This window comes from Sparus aurata, chromosome 13 (genome assembly GCF_900880675.1).
Source record: "Sparus aurata chromosome 13, fSpaAur1.1, whole genome shotgun sequence".
Classification (NCBI taxonomy): domain Eukaryota; kingdom Metazoa; phylum Chordata; class Actinopteri; order Spariformes; family Sparidae; genus Sparus; species Sparus aurata.
In genome coordinates this window covers 9,275,225-9,295,983 of record NC_044199.1, presented here as the reverse complement: position 1 = coordinate 9,295,983, position 20,759 = coordinate 9,275,225, and the positions used below count along the sequence as shown (strand labels likewise).

The following is a 20,759-nucleotide window of genomic DNA, read 5'->3' as shown; positions in this document are numbered from 1 at the left end:
TTCACCTCTCGGTATTTACGTAGCTTGGCGGCATTTGGTGGCCCGCAGACTGTGACTCGGTGTCTGTCCCTAGGCGGAGATGGAGCAGGCCCTGCTGCAGGCGGAGCGGCGGGCCGAGCAGGAGCAGGTGGAGGCCGAGAATGAAATCATCTCTCAGCTGCAGCTCAAACTCAGCCAGCTGGACAAGGCCACCCAGAAGGAGAAGGAGAAGGTGGGCAGCCCGGGAACACACAACTGTGTCATGTCAGTTTGCTTAAAAGCTACTGCACGTGAATGTTGGAAATGTTCCTGTGGATGATTATTTTAAAAACTCACTCATTCTTGAATGTACACAGCTGCCTAGGTACACAATATCTACAGATCTTCAACTGACCTGCACTGCCTGTTTATGAGCTGTTTGTCCCTAAAAAACACAAAGCACAAACTCTCCTCTCAGTGAATTTTATCTGGATGTGACCGGCATTAAAATGTAGATTCAAACATGCACATACCTTTTGATTTTTTCTCCCACATGTATGTAACCGAGCACTGTAACCACTAACTCTGCTACCAGTCTAACCTCTGCTTCAATCCTCTAATAACCACCTCGGCCTGTCAGCTTTAAAGCTTGGCTGCATGGATTTGAGTTGTCTGTGATTTTTTTTTTTTTGTTTCTCCCTGGGTTGGTCTGTGTGTGTGTGTGTTTATGTGTGTGTGTGTGTGTATGCATACCCAATTGTGCGTATGTGTGTGTGTGTGTTTCTATGTGTTTTTAGGGGAGGGCTAATGTGTCGGCTGAGCGGAAGGTCCTGGAAAAGCAGAAGAATGAGTACAATGAGCTGAAGAGGCAGTTTGATAAGTGCCCCTTGTCTCTAAGGGAACAGTTACAGGAGCAGCTCAGCAGGGTCAGTGTTCTCACGCAGCCCACTGGCTGGCAACAGTGAGTTATAATATATCAAACACCACAGTACTGTAGTATGACCTGCACAGAACCGGCCGCAGACGTAACGCTGACTCTGTTTTGAAGCACTTAGAGCTACTCGTAGATCTGCAGAGTGAGCTTTTCCTCTTTTCCTGCTGTCGCTCTCTCTTATCTAACCATTTAAGGTTACAGCAGCGCCATTTGTAAGTGTGACCAAACCGTAAACAACGCTTCTGCTGTCCCCTCATTTCGGATGCTTGTTTAGTAATAATTAATCATGTTCATTAACAGCTTTGCTCTAAAAAGGTTTGCATGCATTTTACCGTGAATGATACAAGTCACGTGAGAACACTTGTGTTTATAGGCTGGCTACTTCATCGTGGACATTAAAGGCAAAGGCTGGTGTCTGTTTTTCCTATTATGAACAAATTTCATGAAAACACCTGAACAAAAACAATATATCAGTCCACGTCTCAGTACTTTCCTTTCCTTTCCCTCCTTTACCTCTCCACCCCTGTATGTGCACAACCCAGTCGCCAGAATATGTTTTTGCAAGATACATTTCTGCATGTTGCAACTTTATCATTTCTTAAGGTCAAATGTTCTGTTTTACCTTGTGATGATGCTGTGCGTGTCGTCTGGTCAGAAAAAAAACACTCAGCTACGGTCAGAACAAGATTATCTTTTGGCTTACAAAAGAGTTCTGTCCCCCCAAAAACGCGGCTCGAAATTGTCCCTTTGTCTTGTTGAAGCGTCATTTTTCACGTTTAAGTTTTATTACAAGTCTTTGGGAGAACGTTTATGTGTGAAAAAAGTAGTATAAAGCCTTACATGGCTCCAGAGGAAGCTGCACGTAAGCTGATAAATAGCCTACATTACCTACAGTGCATCATGGCCAGGGAGTGACATCACTGGATCAATTTATTACATTAAACGCAGCTTTCTCTGGAGCCACAAAATACTTTATACTCCTTTCTCCACATATGCAGTTATACTCCCCAAGATCTGTAAACACGCTTTATTGTGTAAAATTGGTGGAGTTACCCTTTAAAAATAAACTACGGTTGCACCCTTACAAATGGAAACAGAACTGTGGTCTCCTAGCTTGGCACTTGTCATGCTGCCACCAGCCCCAGCTCCTCCTAACATAGATGTCTGCTCATATACATGAAATCTGAACAAATGGGAGTAAACAGTCCATTTGTTGGAGACTATTTTCAACTGAGGACTGATACGTACGCTTTACAGCAGCTGTGCGAGTCGGTATTCACCATGAGGAAGGAACATGTCGATAAAATGTTTCTAGTTTGGGTATTTTCATGGATTTTTGTTAATAATAGGAAAACATATGTCAGCTCTATCCTTTAATATCTCTGTTCAAATGATGTCAAACGGTGCGAATAACCCGCGTGTATATCTGGACAGAAAACTGAAGCTCTGGAAGTCGGGACCAAGCAGTTTGAGGAGCTGGAGTTCTGTCAGCTGGAGGAGGAGAGCAGTCTGGAGGAGAGGAAGGAGGCTCAGAGCTCGCAGCTCCTACAAGAGCGAGCTGAGTATCACTGCAGCGTGGCCCAGAGGAAGGTGGGGACGGCAGAAAACACGTGTGTGTGTGTGTGTGTGTAAAACATTGATCATCAACGTAAGATTGTATGAAACTGGACATGTTGGTTCACAGGAGAAGATGGGCACTCTGGAGGCTCAGGTGAAGCAGCTGGGGTTACAGGCGGCTCAGGAGTGTGAGAGGATGGTTAAAGACAGGACGCTGATTCTGCAGCTGCTACAGAAGGTCAGTACTTCTGCCTATACAGGAGGCATATATTTAAAAGTGGCGGAGGAAGTATGCAGATCATTTACTACAGAAAACGTTCTAAAATGCTGATTATTAAAAGTACACACCGGTTTCTGCCTCTCAGGAGCAGGAGAGGTTGTGTCACCTGGAGAAGAGGTACCACACCCTGACAGGGGGGAGGAGCTTCCCAAAGCCTAACAGCAGCATGAAAGAGGTGAGCAGGAACCATGTGTGACATTAATATCACAACCTGAGGAGAAGTACGCAAAAAATAAACTCCTTCCAAGTACATTTTTTTTTTAAATTTAGATGAACTTTTCAAACAGGACTTTCTCCACATCAGCGAACCTGACCTCGTTTATGCGGACGGTCCTCCTCATAGCCCCAGTCCCTCCTCTGCCTCTGCCTCCGTCTCCTCCTCCTCCTCCCCTCACGTCCCCTCCCCCGAGCTCTGCCCTGTTAGGCTACAAGAGGTAAAATCCCATTAAAATCCTCTTTGTGACAAAACCTAACAAATCCTAAAATGCCTGCGCTGCAGTTCCCACGACAAGAAAAACAAACATGGTGGTGGGCATGATGGTGCAATAGCGAGTACTGACAAACGACAAGCTTGAGGTGTTTCTGCCTTTTCTATATGTGTGAAGTTTGTCTGTGGTTTGTACACTGGTTTCTAAAGCCTTTTAAGGGAATTGCTTACTACAACATAAATAGATGATGCAAAAAAAAAATGTAAAACTCAGAAGGAACTTTATTCATTTTAAAGATACAGACACGTGTTTGCATTGTGCATCATTGCATGATTTTTAGTGTGTGGATGTGGATTATTGCGAGTTAGCACAATTAAAGACATCCTGTTGAAATATTACTCCGGTAAAAGTTAAAGTAATCTATTCCAGTAGTAGTCGAGTAAAAGTCTTAAGGTATCCGATATTAAGTGGACCTAAAAAGTATATTTACATATATATACTTTATATTAAGGGTATACCAATCATCCACCTGGTCTTTTATTAGATCCAATATTTAACATATTCTAGGATTTTTCAGAGTTTTTTCTTTATCAGATTGCCAGTAAAATGTGTTGAATATGAAAGAGTTTGTTTTCCTTTTTCATTTTTAGTCCTCTTCTCCTCGCTTCCACAAAAAACACTGCCCCTTTAATGTATCCTCGGGAGTTTAATTACCCTTTAATTCTACGATTTTGTGACATCACAGTACATCATTGTGTGACACGTTTGCTCTGTTTTTGTTAGCGGTGTTGGCTCAGGCATGTGTGAGCTGACCAATCAGAGCGGGCCTGTTATTCAGGAGGGGGAGGGGCTTAAAGAGACAGGCGCTAAAACAAGTGTGAAGTGTAAACAAGTGTAAAACGAGTGTTTCAGACTGCAGTGATTGACAGTACGAGAAAACCGATGTTTTTTTTTTTTTTGAGCATTAATGCCTGTAAACCTATTCTAGTAGTAACATAAAATAATTAACATAATAAGTAACATGGGCTATTTTGGCTCTTGATGCCACATAGAAATCTGCAGAGTAATAAGTTGATCAAGTTACCAAATATATGTAGTGGAGTAAAAAGTACATTTGCCTTTAAAATGTAGTGAAGCAGAATTAAAAGTAGCAGAACATGGAAATACTGGAAGTAGGGTAGTTGAGCAAATGTTCTTAGTTTCACAGGTTTGAGGCCTGTACGTTCTTCACGTACGGATGTCATATCTCAAACTGAAGCATTTTTTAAGAGAATTGCTCCGTCGATGATTATGCAAAAACAACAAAACTGAAGAAACTGTAAAGTGACACAGTGAGTGAGCTGCGTTTGCTTTGTGCATCCTTGCATGACTTTTTTGAAGTGTCGACTCTCGCCGTCTTCAGCCTCCTTATCCCTGTGTTCTGGCTGTCGATGCAGGAGTACCTCAGGCTCTCTGATGTCTATAAGATGTATGGAAGTGCTTCTCTGCCACCTCGCTCCTCCTCCCCTGCCGCTCTCCACTGCCTCTCCCTCGCTGTCGCTCCAGCTCTGCCGTGTGAGGTAGACACTCCTGCCTGCTCTCTGCCAAATACTCTCTGACATGTTTTCTCTCTCTTCTCAACCGTTTCCTCTCTCTTCTCTGTCTCTCCCCCGGCTCTGTGAATGTACGTTTCCCTGTGTTGTCTTGTGTGAAGGAGTACATCACAGTCAGTCAGTTAAGCCAGATCTTTGGGATGCAGAGAGTTGATCCGTCCTCTTCCTCTGCCTCTATTGCATCATTCCAACTGGCATCCTCTGAGTCGGCCTTCTCATGCCACTCGGCTGCACGTGGTCCTTCCTCCTTTCTCTCTGCACAGGTTTGTTAATCTTTCCTGAATGCTGTGGGGAAGGGGGGGTCCCACGTTGGCACCATCTCAGTGTTTTGCTTGAGATTGCCACACGAATGTTTATCTTTATCTGCTTGATGTTCTGTCACTGATGCTGATCCTGCACTGCCCCCCTCCCTCCACACCTCCCCTTTGGCTGGATGCTTGTCATCATCACCTCAGAGCCAGCCCGAGCTGAGCAGGAACGCAATGCCTCCTATTAACCTCGAGCGTTGGTACCAGGACATCATGGCGGCCGGAGAGCCTCGGCCATGTCCTCCGCCGCTGCCTGCCAAGTCTTTTTCCGCACGCAGACAGGGGCAGGTAAACTCTCCACTCTTACTCCCTCACTGCAAGGCCAGCACATTGCCTTGAACTCCCTGAACCTTCTCTCCAGCCACTCAACTATCCATATTCTTATGACTTTGAGGCCCTCTAGTGGTCCAAACAAACTTCTGTAAAACTTCCTACTGCTAAAGAAAAATTGTAATAGGACACATTCGAAGACACTGAGACATGTGAGGCTAAATAATAGACTTTGCTTTGACTATTTATTTGGAGATGCTGAGATACTCTAGTCCTGTCTTTCACTTATAAACGCACCCTGAGCTGGAATAAGAATCCACAGCCAAAAGTTTGACATGTGCTGATTCTGAGATACAAGGTTTCAACCACAACTAAGATCATTTTTGACAAGGAGACACATCAAATGTCACCGCTTACATGAAAATATCCCTCTTTTGATGACTGACGAGTTGAATAAACAGGAAATAAATGATGCGAGACACGACTTAGACCTGCAAGTTAAAAACTCATCACTTGAATTACTGGTCTACTTTATGTTTTTATTTTCACCATTGTCTGTATTTCACTGTTTTAAAATTGATGAGGAGTGAATATTTTTATTAATAAAATAAGGAAGAAACAAATAAGCTTTATAAAGCTATTTTGTTTTTTGTTTGATTACTTATAATACAAATTCAATTCACTGTCATACTTTGAGATGGATCCCCCAATAATATAATTATTAGACAGGTGCTACTTTTCTAGAGCACTTTTCTAGTCTTACTCGAGGATACATTGACATGCCGCCTGTCAGGGGTTACATCACTTTCTTCAAGCAAATTAAATTGATATAAAGCAGGTAATAACTGAAGTTATCAAATAAATGTTCAGAGAGATGAAAATGAGTGAGAAAAAAGTCTTTGACCACAATCTATAATCCAAAGTTTGTATCACTGCAAGTCTTTTTGAAAGAATCCTCCAGAATAAGAAAATAACATAAAAGAGCCGAGGACTCCTGGATCAAAAATATATCCACTTCCTCCTCTAATGTTAAAAAAATAAGTAACTATATGTCTTTTCTTCTCTTAGCTGTTAAAGTCCAAATCAGATGGAGAGGTTGGACAGGCTGCAGCCCTGCCACACTCCAGCGGCGTTGCTCACGAGAGAAATGCATCCACCAAGGTGAGCGCGTCAGTTTCAAACATGGAAATGTGAAAAATGAATAAATCTAATAAGTAGTTCAATGTGTGATGCTCTCAATGTGTTTTCAGGGGCTGCAGTTAATGCTTTCAAACCCTTTGGACATGGACCCCAGGAGGCAGTTCGCTCTGCAGAACAAAGGTACTTCAGCCCCACAGTCCCGTCCTGTGCTGTCTAACACACTGCAGGGTTTCACCTGGCAGCCGCTCGTAACTATTAAACAGTCTACAAATTCAGAGCATCTCTCCCTTGAACAGCATGTGTCGTCTCTCCTTGTTTTAACGTGCTCTGGATCTGATTATAATCAGCGTGTAGCTATGACTCTGCACCATCAGTAGAGGGCACTGTAAGTCTGTGACAGCTGTCTCCCTGCACAGATCTGTCTCCCACAGTCCATCACTCCATCCTGCACCACCAGCCGCCACCGAGCGGCAGCCAGGCGTACGACACCCTGAGCCTGGAGAGCTCAGACAGCATGGAGACCAGCGTCTCCACCGGCAACTCCGCCTGTACCCCAGAAAGGTGAGAGACTGGCTCTGTTTCCATGGGAACACTCAAGTCTGCCCCGACTTCTCCCAGGAGAAGGGTCACTGAACTCAGTTTACTGCTGTTCATGAGGAAACCTTTGTCTCCATCTCCTTTTTTTTCCGCTCTCAGTGTTTGGTTCCCAGGCTGCATGTCTGTTGACTTTTTTTTCATCCTTGCCGTAGTCGTGTCATCACACACTCCTTTCCTCTGTGTGTTGTAGTGCCTGTGGGTTGGAGGCCCAGAGGATAGAAGAGATGGAGAAGATGCTGAGGGAGGCGCAGCAGGAGAAAGCCAGGCTGATAGAGAACAGAGTGAGTTCGCAACATGAGCGCTGCAGAGTTTTGACCCCGACTGGACATCACTAACACCAGCGATCCCATCACTTTCTTTAAGGTTTCAGCCAGTTTGACAGAAAATCAATCAAACAACGTTGCCCCAGGATTTGACGATGCCCCCCCTTTTTTTTTTTAAATGTGAAGAATTGCTGCAGTTCTGTGTCACATATGATAACAAACTTTAATATCTTTAGGTTTTTTGACTTTTGGTCGAATAAAACAACTCTGTGTGGCTAACATTTTATAAGCAAAATGATTTGTAGAGAATAACTGGCAGATTCATCAATAATGGACAAAAAAAATAACATTTGATAATAACCATCGTTGATGAATAGTACATAGTTCATTAAAATGTAGTTTGTAGTAAAGATGAACGACACAGTATATATAAACATCTGTTTCAACATTACAACAATTGCGTAATGATGTATTAAAAAGCACTTCATTTCAACAGCAAAATAACTATTAACTAATGTTTCGTTAACTATTAATTTACCATTTATTGATGTTGAAGTTGGTTGTCATAAAGTGTTAAAGAAAGTAATTATTAGTTGCCGCCCCTTACACCTCCAGAGTAATGAATGCTTTACTATTAGAACATTTTGGAACAGTTTTCAGCACTCAGGGGCGTCGCTTTGTGCTGACAAGATTTGGGGACTAAGATAAGGACTCAGATAAAGAGACATGTACTTAATGGTCTTCATTATATATGATATGAGGCAACTTTTCAGAGCACTTTTAAGAAATAATGCCTTTAAAGAGTCGGTGGAGACAAAGTCAGCCGTGTAAAAAACATAATGCGGTGGGGAAACAGTTACCATATTCAGACAGCTATCTATAGAAATTTAAAGGGGATGAAAATTCTTGTAATCAGTCTATCTATACTTCATTAAGTGTTTCGTCTTGTTTTTGGCAAATAAATGACCCTCAAAATATCAGAGTAGGGAGGTGACTGTGGCTCAGAGGGGAGAGCTGGCCGCTTGTTATCGGAAGGTCACCTGTTCGATTCCCCTGGTCGGCATGTTGAAGTGTCCTTGGGCAAGATACTGAACCCCAAACACTCCTCCTGATGTGCTGGTCAGTGTATGAATGAATGCGTGGACTAATGTAAGTCGAAAAAGCAAAAAGTGTAACAATTATACTCAATGAATAGTGAAAAGGCAACCAGATGAACTCATAAAGAAAAGATTTTTCACATGATAATATTATCAAATATGTATTATTGACACAATACCATTCATATTTTATATCACGGTTATTGTGAATATTGCACAACAAACCTAGTGGGGTCCGCACTGTGAGTTACAGCTATGGAGAATATAATGGTTCTGCACTCTTGTTAACATTAATAACACGGCTTTGCAGCGAAGTATGTAGATAAAAGACATAATAGACTTTGATGCGGAAGTTAGGGCAATGAAATGACTCAACCGTATGACCCGATGTGGCAAATGTATGCAAATCACCTGTGAGATAATCAAAAGTATGTTCATTGCAACACACTTTTTATAAGTTTCGTGGTTCTGCATTTCATCAGACAAAAACTCTGCACACATGTAACAAAAAAAAAACTATTTAATGACCCAATTTTATAGATTTTTGGCAACATTTGTGTTAAAATCATTAATTCGTGTAAAGCAACAATATGAGGTGATCACATCATCATCGAAGGTAAATCCGCCTCTGAAAGTTGACGAACAATAACGTTTGAATTATCACAAGGGTCTCTCTTGTCTAACGCTCTCAAAGTGATCCCCGAGCTCGAGGTGTGGTGAAACGAGGTAGTTTATTTACCTTTGTGTTATTTCGACATGTTGAAACAAAGTCGGCCTGTGTGTAAGTGTCTGAAAGCGGCAAAGGATCATTTTACATCAGCAAAGCTTCCCTCTCTATATACAGACTTAAGGGATATATTTTACAAAACCCTGGATTGGGACTTGTATCCTCACGAGCCTCTTCTGACAGTCGTTCACTTTGTATTGCAATATTTGCCTTAAATTTACATATTGTCCCCCCCCCCCAACTGCTATTTTTCTCCTCTCTCCTCTCCATCTGTTCCTCTGTCTCCTCTCCCGACGCTCCCAGGAGAGGGAGGTGCAGGCTCGGCGGCAGATGTTGGAGGAGGAGCGGAGGAGGCGAGAGGAGGCCGAGAGGAGGCTCCTGGATGAGACGGCCCACAGGCAGAGGCTGGTGGAGGAGGAGGTGAAGATGAGAGAGAAGCACTTCTCCCAGGTCAGTGGAGCAGCGGGAGGAGACGGGCGGCGGGGAAGAAGAAGGGGAGAGAGGAGGGAAGAGGAGGGAGGAGGGAGGGGAGGGAGAGGATGAGAGGCGAGACAGTAAAGAGCGGCTGGGAGCAGGGGGGGAGATCAAAGATTGTCAGGGAGGGGAGAGAAAGGGGAGAGAATGGAGAGGAGGGTGGAGAGGAAGAACAGAGAGAGAAATGAAGGGGGGGGGTGCACAAAGAAATATAATGCACACATAATTAAAGCTTTAATCCTGACTGATTGTATTTAATTACCAGGCGTGCGAGTAAACAAACACGCTCAGATCACTTATCATCAGAGCTGTCTTTGTTCTTAAAGCTGCGGTAATTTTTTTTTTTTTTTCATTTTACCAATGCATCAAATGATTATGTGTAACAAGAAAAGGTGTCATTATCATTATTGTCACTCAGTTCTACGGTTCCCCTCCGGTCACAGACACATGGTCCAAATGACAACGCCTGGCACAGCTGTTACGAGCGCGTGTCCCCAGTAAACATATTAAACGAAGCCCTCTGAAGCACAGGTGGAGGTATCAAACCCGAAATCGTCCAAAATGGCGATCAAGAGCTGGCCAGAACGATTCCATGACTAGCAGTTGTAAACAAACACGGTGTCTGTGGAGGAATGTGTGCTGCTGCTGCACGGAAGGAGAAAAACAAAAGACGTGTTCAGCTGGAGCTTCGTCAAACTGCTCAGCCATGGTTTATTTTGGTGAACTCAAGACAGATGCCTGTTTTTTTTTTTGTTTCATGCCAAAAAACGCCCAGTTTGCGTTACGATTTTCAGATGACACACTCCAGAACGCAACAACACCTGAAAATCTGCATATCTTAAAATGCCTGCGTCGCATTTGCGTACTTGCGGAGATCGTGTTTCTGCCCTCAGCGTTTTTTAAGGCGTTAAAAAAACGGCGTTAACAGATCTCGTTTTACTGTTTTGTTTTTAAGCCCAGTTGCTCTTCAGTTTCATTTTCGTCTTGTTGTCTGCAAAAAAAAAATAAAAAAGCTCAGATAAACCCACAGTACACTACCTTCTAATCATGAAACAGAAGACAAACAAAGGCACAAAGGTGGCCATTTTTCTCGGGGGTCGGTGGAGACCAAAAAAGAGCTAAAAGTCGGGTGAAAATTGGGCCCACACGAGAAGTGTTAGTTTGAGGTGATTATGCATTAATGAAAACATAACAATTTTTCATTTTCTGCCAAGAGAGCTGCATAAATCCTGCACACTGGACCTTTAAATCACAAACATTAGCACTTAACGCTGAACTTGCTGGAAACATGAATCCCTAAAGACTTAATCTGACTTAAAATCAGACGTCTCATGTTTTGAGATTATTAAAGAATAAATAAGACATTTCACATATTTATTTATTAAGGACTCCATGTAGAGAACAACTGTGAAAGAAAAATCCATTTTGATGGTTAGCTTGATTTAAAACAGCTCCCGTATCTTCACCACTCGGCTCGCAGTGTTTGAACAATGTGACACTTTTCCTCACAGGCCCGTCCGATGACACGCTACCTGCCGAACCGCAAGGAGGAGTTCGACCTGCGCGCCCACGTGGAGTCGTCGGGCCACAGCATCGACACCTGCCCCTTCGTCATCCTCACAGAGAAGATGTGCAAGGGCCACCTGGTGAAGATGGGCGGCAAGATCAAATCGTGGAAGAAACGCTGGTTCGTTTTCGACCGCCTCAAGAGGAACTTCGCCTATTACGTCGGTGAGGACACAGTGACCCTGCAGCTGTGATATGAGGGGATGTCTGTTCATTTATTAATTGAGCTTTCTTCACTCAGACACCTGAGGATAGATATCATGGTCGTGCTCCCAAGATGACGCATTTACACACAATAATCATCACACACAGATACAAATTAGAGGAATCACAGCACTTCAGAACTTCCAGTTGTGCTACAATTCATTTCAGTAAGGAAGAGAAACCAGCGTTGATACCTTTTATAGCAAACACATCCCATGATCCTGTGCCCCTTTGAACTCTTATTTACTTGATGGTTTAATCGTTGTGTCACCATAGAAACACACAATGAGGCAAGTACAAGGAAATGTCCAAATATTAACGAAAAGTGCCCGCTCACTTGTACATGCAGTAAGTGCAGAGGGATCTTAAAGATGACAAACCTGATCAGAGAAAATAAAACGTTCTTCGGAGCAAAGGAGAAGAGTTGAGTTACGCCAACAGGTCGACATCAGGGTGACGTAGTGAAGACGCTGCACATACACCTGACAATTCACCAGAAATAGAAACAGCAACGAATCACATAATAAAGTAACCTGAAAGCATGAAATGACACACACAAATCATTTCACTCAGAATGATGCAGCCCGATTAATTATGGTTATGTTTATAAAAAGGATGCATTTTTCCCCCCCCTCATTTATATTTAGAGAAGGCATCAATCGCTCAGCCTGTCTTTCAGCTTGTCCAATATAAAACCTTCACAGGGACAAGTGAGGCGATACACTACATATGTAATGTTACAAAAATGGATTGTTTTTTGGATGTTGTCCGTTTTTAGTTTGAGATACGCTGTTCGCAGGCCGTTCTACCAAAAGCTAAATCTGAGTAAGATGCCCTACATCGCAGCAACGTACACTTGTTTTTTGACGATATTTCTTCTTACCGGGCAGTTTTTATATTAGAGCATTTCAGTTGTTTCAAGCTCCTCTGTCCTTAATTATCTTACAACATACAGCATGTGCCAGATGTGTTGTTAGCATGCTTTGTAGTGTTTTTTGGAGCAGCTAGACTGCATATCTGGCTTGTAATATCATCCAAAAAATATTGTGTTATATTTTTGAGATTGTCCACCAAAGTCCATTTCAGAAATCTGCAAATTCACAAACTCTATTTGAGATAAAAACATTTTTTTTAAAAACTTCCACGGTGCCTTTGAGGCGTCAAAGTCACAGCCTCCATTCGGCGTCCTCTGCACCAACACGACTTCACAGGATAAAGGACTGAAAGCGTCACTTATATTAACTTCTCTGGATTCACTATAAAGGAATCTATTGTGTTCAAAGTTCTGCTTGGCTCGTCCAAATCGAGCGTCGGCCTTCAGGGGCTTCAGATTAAAGGCAAACCAATTTGCTCACATAAGAAAACCGCTCATATATAGTATTCATAAACTCAGAACTTTATGTAGAGAAGTTGGTGTACACGAGGCCCGGACCTGATTTATTCATTTCAGCCGACAGCAGTGCCGAGGCCCCTTGTGAAGAACGAACACATCGCTCTCTTTGCTGTGTTTTTTTTTTTTCAATAAAGCCCGACTTCTGTCCCGTGCAGCGTTTATTCATCTGGAACCAAACACTAATTAAAGCTGCACTAAGTGGAATTTTCCGCCTTGTTCTTGTGTGTTAAGGCCGGAGTCAGTTTGTAATCCGCGTCTATCAGACTGTCCCCCGACTTCGAAACGAGCACAGTTAGTTTTCTGAATAATTCACGAGCTCATATTTGAGACATTATTTTACAATCAAGTTCAAAATAGAATCCAAGGGTATTTTCATTACTGTCGCCCCTGTTCTCCCTGCTCCCCCCCCCCGTCTCTCCACTCACTTGCCTAGCCTTTTCACCCTCTTACTCCTGACGAAGATGATGGTGATGATGGTGATGAAATAAGATGCAATACTTTCTCTGGATGTGTTTTTCTTGGGGAGGAGGCTAGCTCCTGGCTTGTTCGTGACTAATAAAACGAAACTCACATTTCAAAAACATTTATCTCATTACTAAGCAGATTTGACTTATGGGAAAAGGGGAAAGCAGGAGAAAGTGTCAGACGTATTTCAGAAGATTGCCTTTAATTGTTGCTGGATGTTTGTTTCTTATTCAGTGTGGAGGGAAGCGACGCAGAGACCACTGTTTGTTTGAACAAGAGCGGAACTCATAAACTCTTTGAATTGATTTTATTTGAAGACAACATGCGAGAGAAAGCCTCCCTCGCACTTAAATGCCTTCAGTTTAGCCCCAAACTAGAGAATCAGCCCAGCGAGTGCGTCCGTTGAGTTCTCATCCGCAGGTTTCCTTGAATCGTAAGGACCGAACGCCTCAGCACGGAGCGGCTTTTAACATGCTTCAAGATACTCTGTGAACAGAGGAGAGCAGTCCGAAGGACCGGACAGAAGGTCTGACCTGCTTGAAGGGAAATCAGATCAAATGTATACGTACAGAATAAAAAAAAAAAGAAAAGAAAAAGAGGCTTTTCTCTTTTTATGATTTGCAAAAAAGATCTCAGGAAGTGAACCTCGCCGGCAGGGAAGAGGCTCCAAAAACCACAGAGACAAAGTAGGAGTGAAGAAAACAAGTCAAATTAATAGGATGGTAAAGACTTGAGGCATAGCTTGAAATAGACTCCCACTTTTAATTAACTTTAACTGTGACACAGTGCTGCTCATACCTATTCATGGGGTATGTGTTGCTGGGAAAAAAAAAAGGACTTAACACCTTTCGTCTTGTTTTTGTGTCGGGTTCCTTTCTCCATCTAGATCTGAGTTTTGTTCCTCCTCACTCGACAACAGACGTGGAGGAAGTGCTCAGATCTTGGACTTTAATACAAAGTAGTAACACCGCAGTGTAGAAATACTCTGTTAAAACTAAATGTCACATGTTAAGTATTATAAGTACAAAAGTAGAAGGATCAAATATACTTTAAACACATTTATTATGCAGAAAAATATAGGAATTATTGTATCACGATTGTTGTGTTCATTACTTTAATGCTGAAGCCGGTGAATGCCGTTGAACTACTTTTCACTTTGCTTGTGTATCTCTTCTAGTGGATCTATAACATTTAGATTTTCCTCTACAATATTACATCATCATTTCATTGAAGATGTCAAATAAATGTAGAGAAGTAAACTGTATCATGTTTGCCACCGAGTTGTGGTGGAGTACAGAGTATAGGATAGCAGAAAAAAAGCAAAGCTACAGTAACGCATTATAATAACCGTCATTAATAAAAGGGTACATTTATAGTTAAACTTTAGTAAAAAGTTATTTCACAGTAAACAAACAATTAGATTATTTCTAAAGTATTTAGCTATACACTTACGACCTATTAACGATGGTTAATTTAATGTGTTCATTTCAATGAAAAATAATAAATCCTGCACACGTTTCTCCGCGCTGATTCATTAAAAACATTCAACAATTATATGACACTCCACAGCTGTGCTCACAATCACATGCAACAGGTCAACAAATCAAGAATCACCACGAGCGAGCAAAGGTCACACAATGTCTATAATGTCTGACACCACAACTGATTCCCAATCCACTCCAATATATCTGCTTCTCACTTTAAAATTGTTCCGACCCTCAGACAATTACAGGCTTGTTGGATTGTTTTGTTGAGTGTGTCGCCAACAGCAGGAAGAGGAACGTCTGTCCAAAAGTAAAAAATACGTATTTATTTCAGCCAGCTTCCTGGGAAAGTTACGTTTTCATTCGTTGACATCAGTCTTTCCTCGTACAACTTTTACTCCCCCCCCCTGAAATGCTTTATCCACCCGGATTTACTACGACTCAGCCGTGTCATCCACAGCACTCTATCTATCTATCAAGTGTGGGGATCCCATTTTCTATGAGCATTTGTGAAACGTTTATTTCTAATTTATTTCTAGACAGAAATGTGCATCTTATACTGACATTTCCCACGATTCTTTGTTTGCCCCTATTCCAGAATAAAATATCTTAAATGTAATTGGTCCACATGTCCATCTAGTGTACTTCTCCACAGGTGTGAGCCAGGGTCCAAGAATAATAAGAAACATCTGTTTAAAGAAAACACACTGTCTGTTATTATTTGACCGAAAACAAACATCAAATGTTCCCCCACGTCGCCCCGATGATTGTACCGTCTCCTGCCAGGGCTGACAGAGGTCTTGCATCAGTGCGAGACATAATGTAATGTATCTTAATATGTTTCTTTTCTCTTTTCTCTCTGCTCAGACAAGCACGAGACCAAGCTGAAAGGGCTCATTTACTTTCAGGCGATCGAAGAGGTTTATTACGATCACCTCCGCAGTGCCACCAAGGTAACCCACGCTCTCTTTCTCCATCACCCTATCTGTGATTTTTTAACTTTCTTTGCATGGATGTTTTTGCTTTATCAAAAAACATAATGGAATAAAATCTAAAGTGTACAATTCCACAATACTACTTATCTGTGCTGGGGAAAAAAATTTAAATACTGATTCTGTCCTAAGACGCAGTTATGGGTAGAGATCTTGAACTTGTTCTTGTTCCTCAAAATACTACGCTCATTTCAAGATAAAGCAACATTTCTAATCACTCGTAATTTATATTGACTGTGAAATATTGTCAGAGGTTCTGCTGTTTTGTGTGCAGCAAAAAAAAAAAAAGGGTGTTTTTTTTTTTCTTAATTTTTACACACAGTTTTATATTCTGTTGTTCTGAGTAATGTCTCTGAGGATTAACGTGCAACAGGTGCAGCCCTCGGTCTAAAAAGTCTCCCCTCTCTCTCCTCCTGCGATCCTCCAGAGCCCGAACCCGTCTTTGACCTTCTGTGTGAAAACCCACGACCGCCTCTACTACATGGTGGCCCCGTCCCCGGAGGCCATGAGGATCTGGATGGATGTCATAGTAACGGGCGCCGAGGGCTACACGCAGTTCATGAGCTGAGGGACCACTGGGTGACAGATTTCGACTGAGCGAGCGCCCAGACACCTGCGAGCCGACCTGATGAGCTGCTCCCCCGCCGCAGCCGCAGCTGGGATCGACGACACACAACCTGATGTGTGACGGATCGGACATTCGAAGAGATGAATAATCCGGGGCTCCCGTGAAAAGAAGCCTGATGCCTTTGAGCAAATGAGGGCTCAGCAGTGACTGAATATTTCTGAGAGTTGTATTTATGTTTCAGCCACCGTGAGAAGGACAATAGTTTGAGCACGCTGCCAGTGGATCTCGGTTAGATCAATCACTTCTGTTACCAAAATGTTGATATTGATAATATGATTTTTTTTTTCGGAGGAACACTCACTCCATATAAGCTTGAACTGCTGAAGCTGATCTATGCATGCAGCGTTATCTCTCTAACCGATGCCTCTTTTTTTCCCCCTCCTTTTTGATACATTTGTACTTTTTTCTCTTGAGCTTGTTAACTTTTCTCACCTGATAAAGTCGCCTCTTAATATTTAAAAAAAAAAACAGAACGCAGAACAGCAAACACATTTTAGCAGAAAATATCCTGATATATTTTAAAAGAGTCATGTGTTACTTATTCAATGGTGCCAAATACTTTTATGTGACCGTTTTTGTCAGATTTTTACGACTCGGATGTTAAAGGTGCACTTTGTGGTTTTTGGGAAAAAGAAATAAACATTTACAATTTTGAGGTCATAATAACACAAACTCAGAAACAGTTCTAATATATATTATTTCCATAACTGAATAAACAAGATGTCCAGAATGCTGTGTGAAGCCAGAAGGGTCCCGCAAATATAAGTAATTTGTGTTTGTTTGTTTATTCTGTTAATCAGTTTCTCTCCCGATTAAAACTTCTTCCCCAACATTACATAGTGCACCTTTAATATCACTCTACATATTGTTCCAAGGGCAGATTAAACAGTGTTTATGTTTGTTTTTTATATAAATATGCTAAGAAAAACTTTATTAGCATTTTAAAAGAATTCATAAATAACAGCCCTGTAATGATATTGTAAAACTACCATCTAATAAATATATATATGTATATATATATATATAAATATATATATGAAGCATCTGTGGCTTTGTTTGTCTGATGAATTAATTTGTTACTGACAAACTGGCTAAACTGAGGACATTCAGCTACAAACAAGTTCTCGCTTCTTTAATTACCGTTTCTGGCAAACAAGTCTCTAATTACCAGCTTTCTTTAAATAATCTCCTAATGAGCTGCTAGCAGTTCCTTTTAGAGGAGAGCCCACAATAGGTGTTCCCTTTTAATACTCTTCTCTATTTACACAACAACAGTCAGGTGGTTTAGTTAGTTAATTGGCTCGTTAACTCTGGTTATCTACAGATGTTTCTATTTCAAATCAAATCCCCCTGTATGTATTTCTGGCGCGCAGTAATTAATTACATGGCTCGCCCCGCGCGATGGTGGTCCACATGAAAAACGAAAAAACACGAAGTGAAATTACATGCGGGTTAACATGCATGATTCAACATCGGGAAATTTTGAATCATGTACAAAATAAAAGAAGAAAAAAAAAAAAAAAACATCTCAGGGAGAAGAAGTCCCCATAAACAAGTTCCTGCATGAAAACATTCACGCAGCGTGTCTCCTCTCGGGCTCCCGGGTCGGCGCACATGAAGATAGATGATAAAATATGACTGATAATTTATGCAGGGATCAGTGAGGAGGTTTAAGTAATCATGGAAACACACCTTACCCCTGACAGGTACCGATTAGATTCAGCACTTTTTAATTTCACAGTCTGAAGAGAAAAAAGGTGATGTTTTCGCTGTGTTTATTAAAAATGAACCTCCGCCTCACCCTCTGTCAGGTGAAGGTTCCCTCTTATAGCTCGAGAGACGACTCTGTCTGTCTCCCCGCAGCTTCATTGACAACGTTCGCAACGTTTGCGCGTCTCTGACCTTGGGAGAGATTTTCACACATGGCGCCATTCAGTATCTTTGAGTCTCCGGCGCGCCCGGCTGCATAATAAACAGATCTTTAAGAGGGCAGTGTGAGCTCATTACCGCGGTGATGATGAGCGTGAGTGACACCCAGCCTTATTGTTGGTGAAATATTAATGAGCCAGGGGTGATCTCCCCTCACTTTCACACACACACACAGGCCGGCCTTTGGAGCACAAATAAGACAGTCGGGGTGTGAATTAATTACCGCACGTCTCACATGTGTTTTGTCAATATTAATGGGGGATATTAACCTTGTCTGAAAACAACCCTTATAAAAAAAAAGAAAAAAATTCTGATGAAATGGAGATGTGTCTCGGCTCGGAGGGAGAGATTATAGCATCAGCTGTCAGAGACTTCCACTCGCACATCCGTCATAACATCTCAGCGCCAGACATTTGTAATTTATAAGTTTTCATATCCACATGTGAGTTCTGCGTAATTTAGGAGATTAAAGGGAAATATCTCCTGCCCGGCCCCGAACATGCCCACACGCACACACACACACACACACACACACACACACACACACGCGCGGCAGATGAAAGAAGCCTTCACTAAATGCATCTGATCCACTTGTGAAATTCACTCTTAATGTTTGCACGCTTTGAACAAATCATCGTCGCTCCCTTTGAAGGCGATGTAATATGACAGCCGTTAATTCAGAATAGGGGTTCCCACAATACATACAAATCATTAAATTACAATACAAGGAACATGTTTCTTTTTTTGGCGGATTTCATGGCAAAGCACAACAATGCCATCTGAAAAATATCCAGAGGGGGAATATGAGGATGAGCACCAGCGCTGACCTAATGAGGCCAACAAAAACACAGACTGCGGATGCCACAACTGCACCCCAGAGAGGAATATTGTTCTTTTTATCAGCCATCAAAGGGGAGTTCTTTCCAATATCACTGCAGTGTGAAAACTTGATGTTACTGCAAGTATCATACTGTATGTGCTCAGTCCTCGTATAGATACATACTGAAGAAAGTGCATCAGAAAGGACTGGTCATTATTAAACTAATTCTGTGTAATAATTTGTATCAATGTAAACAAATGAATCACTTTTTCATTGGCCCCGTATGTGAGCTGATTGTTACGTAAAAAAAATATAAGAGCTCCCCCCATCTCTCTTGGTTGCCTACAAGAGCAAGGTGAATGATTTTCCTTTAAGTTGTTTTATGCTGCTCGATTTTGGATTTCTCTGTTCAGAACCCGGGTCAGATTTTCTGTGGTGGTGCAAAGCACGTGTCTTCATGTTTGCTCTCGAGGGCCTCGTCTCAGTGCCTCTCTCCGCTCCGCTAAGCGAGAGCAACGGTAGCCAACGCCGGTTCAGAAATGGCGTCCACAATCATAAACTGACAACCGACTTCCAGCGCCACACAGAAGTTCCACAGAGCCACTAAACCTTGTCTGTAACTTGGCCGTTTTGAGGAACACTGTTAGGGGCACTATGGTGCTGATCTCTGCCCCAAGTTAAGTTTATTTGTTTGCTTGTAAGTTGGGTGACGTCGGACCTATGTGTGCATTTAAATTGATATTAAGCCACTCTAAACAAAAGGCTCACCTGCACGACTAAAACGTGAAAAAGATATGGAATATACTGAGAAGACAGATGTTCAAATAGTTCCGATTTAAACTGATTAATTTAAAGGAGGACCCCTGTGGACAACAGCAGTATGAGCACCATCACCTTGTGTTGCAGAGGTTGATCTGGCTGCCCTGTGCTTTTATTTTTAGAGCGAATAAAATGGGGCCGATCTTCTTGCTGATCGTCTCTTTTGCTTGTAGGTCATATAGAGCATGGGTTAGGGTAAGCTATTTATATGCCTGCTGTGGGTGTGTGGGATATCTAAAGTTTTACGTATATAAATCATATAAATTTGTATTTTTTATATATTTTTTGTTAAATGAAAACACAATGCAGTACATGAACGTGAATTGCATCTCCCCCCCTTAGTTCCTACTGAGACCCAAGGCAGGTCCACGTCCCGTTGGTTGGGAACCCCTCGTAAGGAAGCACTACTTTTAAATTGACTGTTAAAAAAACCCTCATAAAAAAGTTTACATACGAAATAAAGTTGAGCAGCTTTTAACTTAATGTCCGCTGAGTGAACGGCATAAATTGCGTTATGTGCGCGAACCATATGGTCTGTAAGACTATCGGCCGTGTAAAGCTCAGAGGTGACAGACGCCGACTCTCTGGAGGTTACATGGCTCTGCAGGGCGGCATGACACGGCCTGAGTGCTGCGAATGACACCGAGGAACCACTCGGGACTTGTTTGCTTAAAGAGCTACAATTTTGCAAAGGGGCAAGTGATGCACGAACGGTAAGTTTGAGTACAAATCTGTGACCCTTAATAAGTATTTAACACTAATTCTTATTTTTAATTTGATTATAGTTATTTTTACCGACCTGTTGATACTAAAGTAAACTTTTAAAACAGGGAG

At 42.0% G+C, this 20,759-nt stretch overlaps 1 protein-coding gene across 10 annotated transcripts in view; it reads left to right on the top strand.

Annotated features, from left to right (window-relative positions):
• Positions 1 to 17,400, top strand: part of phldb1a (pleckstrin homology-like domain, family B, member 1a) — a 36,396-nt gene extending 18,996 nt beyond the window's left edge. For 5 of the 10 annotated variants that reach the window (XM_030437377.1, XM_030437378.1, XM_030437376.1 and 2 more), the window contains 17 exons: positions 74 to 211; positions 756 to 884; positions 2,327 to 2,482; positions 2,577 to 2,687; positions 2,815 to 2,904; positions 3,017 to 3,163; positions 4,594 to 4,716; positions 4,851 to 5,012; positions 5,205 to 5,345; positions 6,396 to 6,488; positions 6,578 to 6,647; positions 6,884 to 7,028; positions 7,255 to 7,345; positions 9,455 to 9,601; positions 11,137 to 11,356; positions 15,605 to 15,690; positions 16,157 to 16,297. In XM_030437377.1, the coding sequence (XP_030293237.1) occupies positions 74 to 211; positions 756 to 884; positions 2,327 to 2,482; positions 2,577 to 2,687; positions 2,815 to 2,904; positions 3,017 to 3,163; positions 4,594 to 4,716; positions 4,851 to 5,012; positions 5,205 to 5,345; positions 6,396 to 6,488; positions 6,578 to 6,647; positions 6,884 to 7,028; positions 7,255 to 7,345; positions 9,455 to 9,601; positions 11,137 to 11,356; positions 15,605 to 15,690; positions 16,157 to 16,297 (2,190 nt within the window). Of the gene's footprint in view, positions 1 to 73; positions 212 to 755; positions 885 to 2,326; positions 2,483 to 2,576; positions 2,688 to 2,814; positions 2,905 to 3,016; positions 3,164 to 4,593; positions 4,717 to 4,850; positions 5,013 to 5,204; positions 5,346 to 6,395; positions 6,489 to 6,577; positions 6,648 to 6,883; positions 7,029 to 7,254; positions 7,346 to 9,454; positions 9,602 to 11,136; positions 11,357 to 15,604; positions 15,691 to 16,156 lie in introns of all 10 variants that reach the window. The other 5 variants (XM_030437379.1, XM_030437380.1, XM_030437381.1 and 2 more) reach the window with 5 other exon arrangements.
• The last annotated feature ends 3,359 nt before the right edge of the window (positions 17,401 to 20,759 follow it).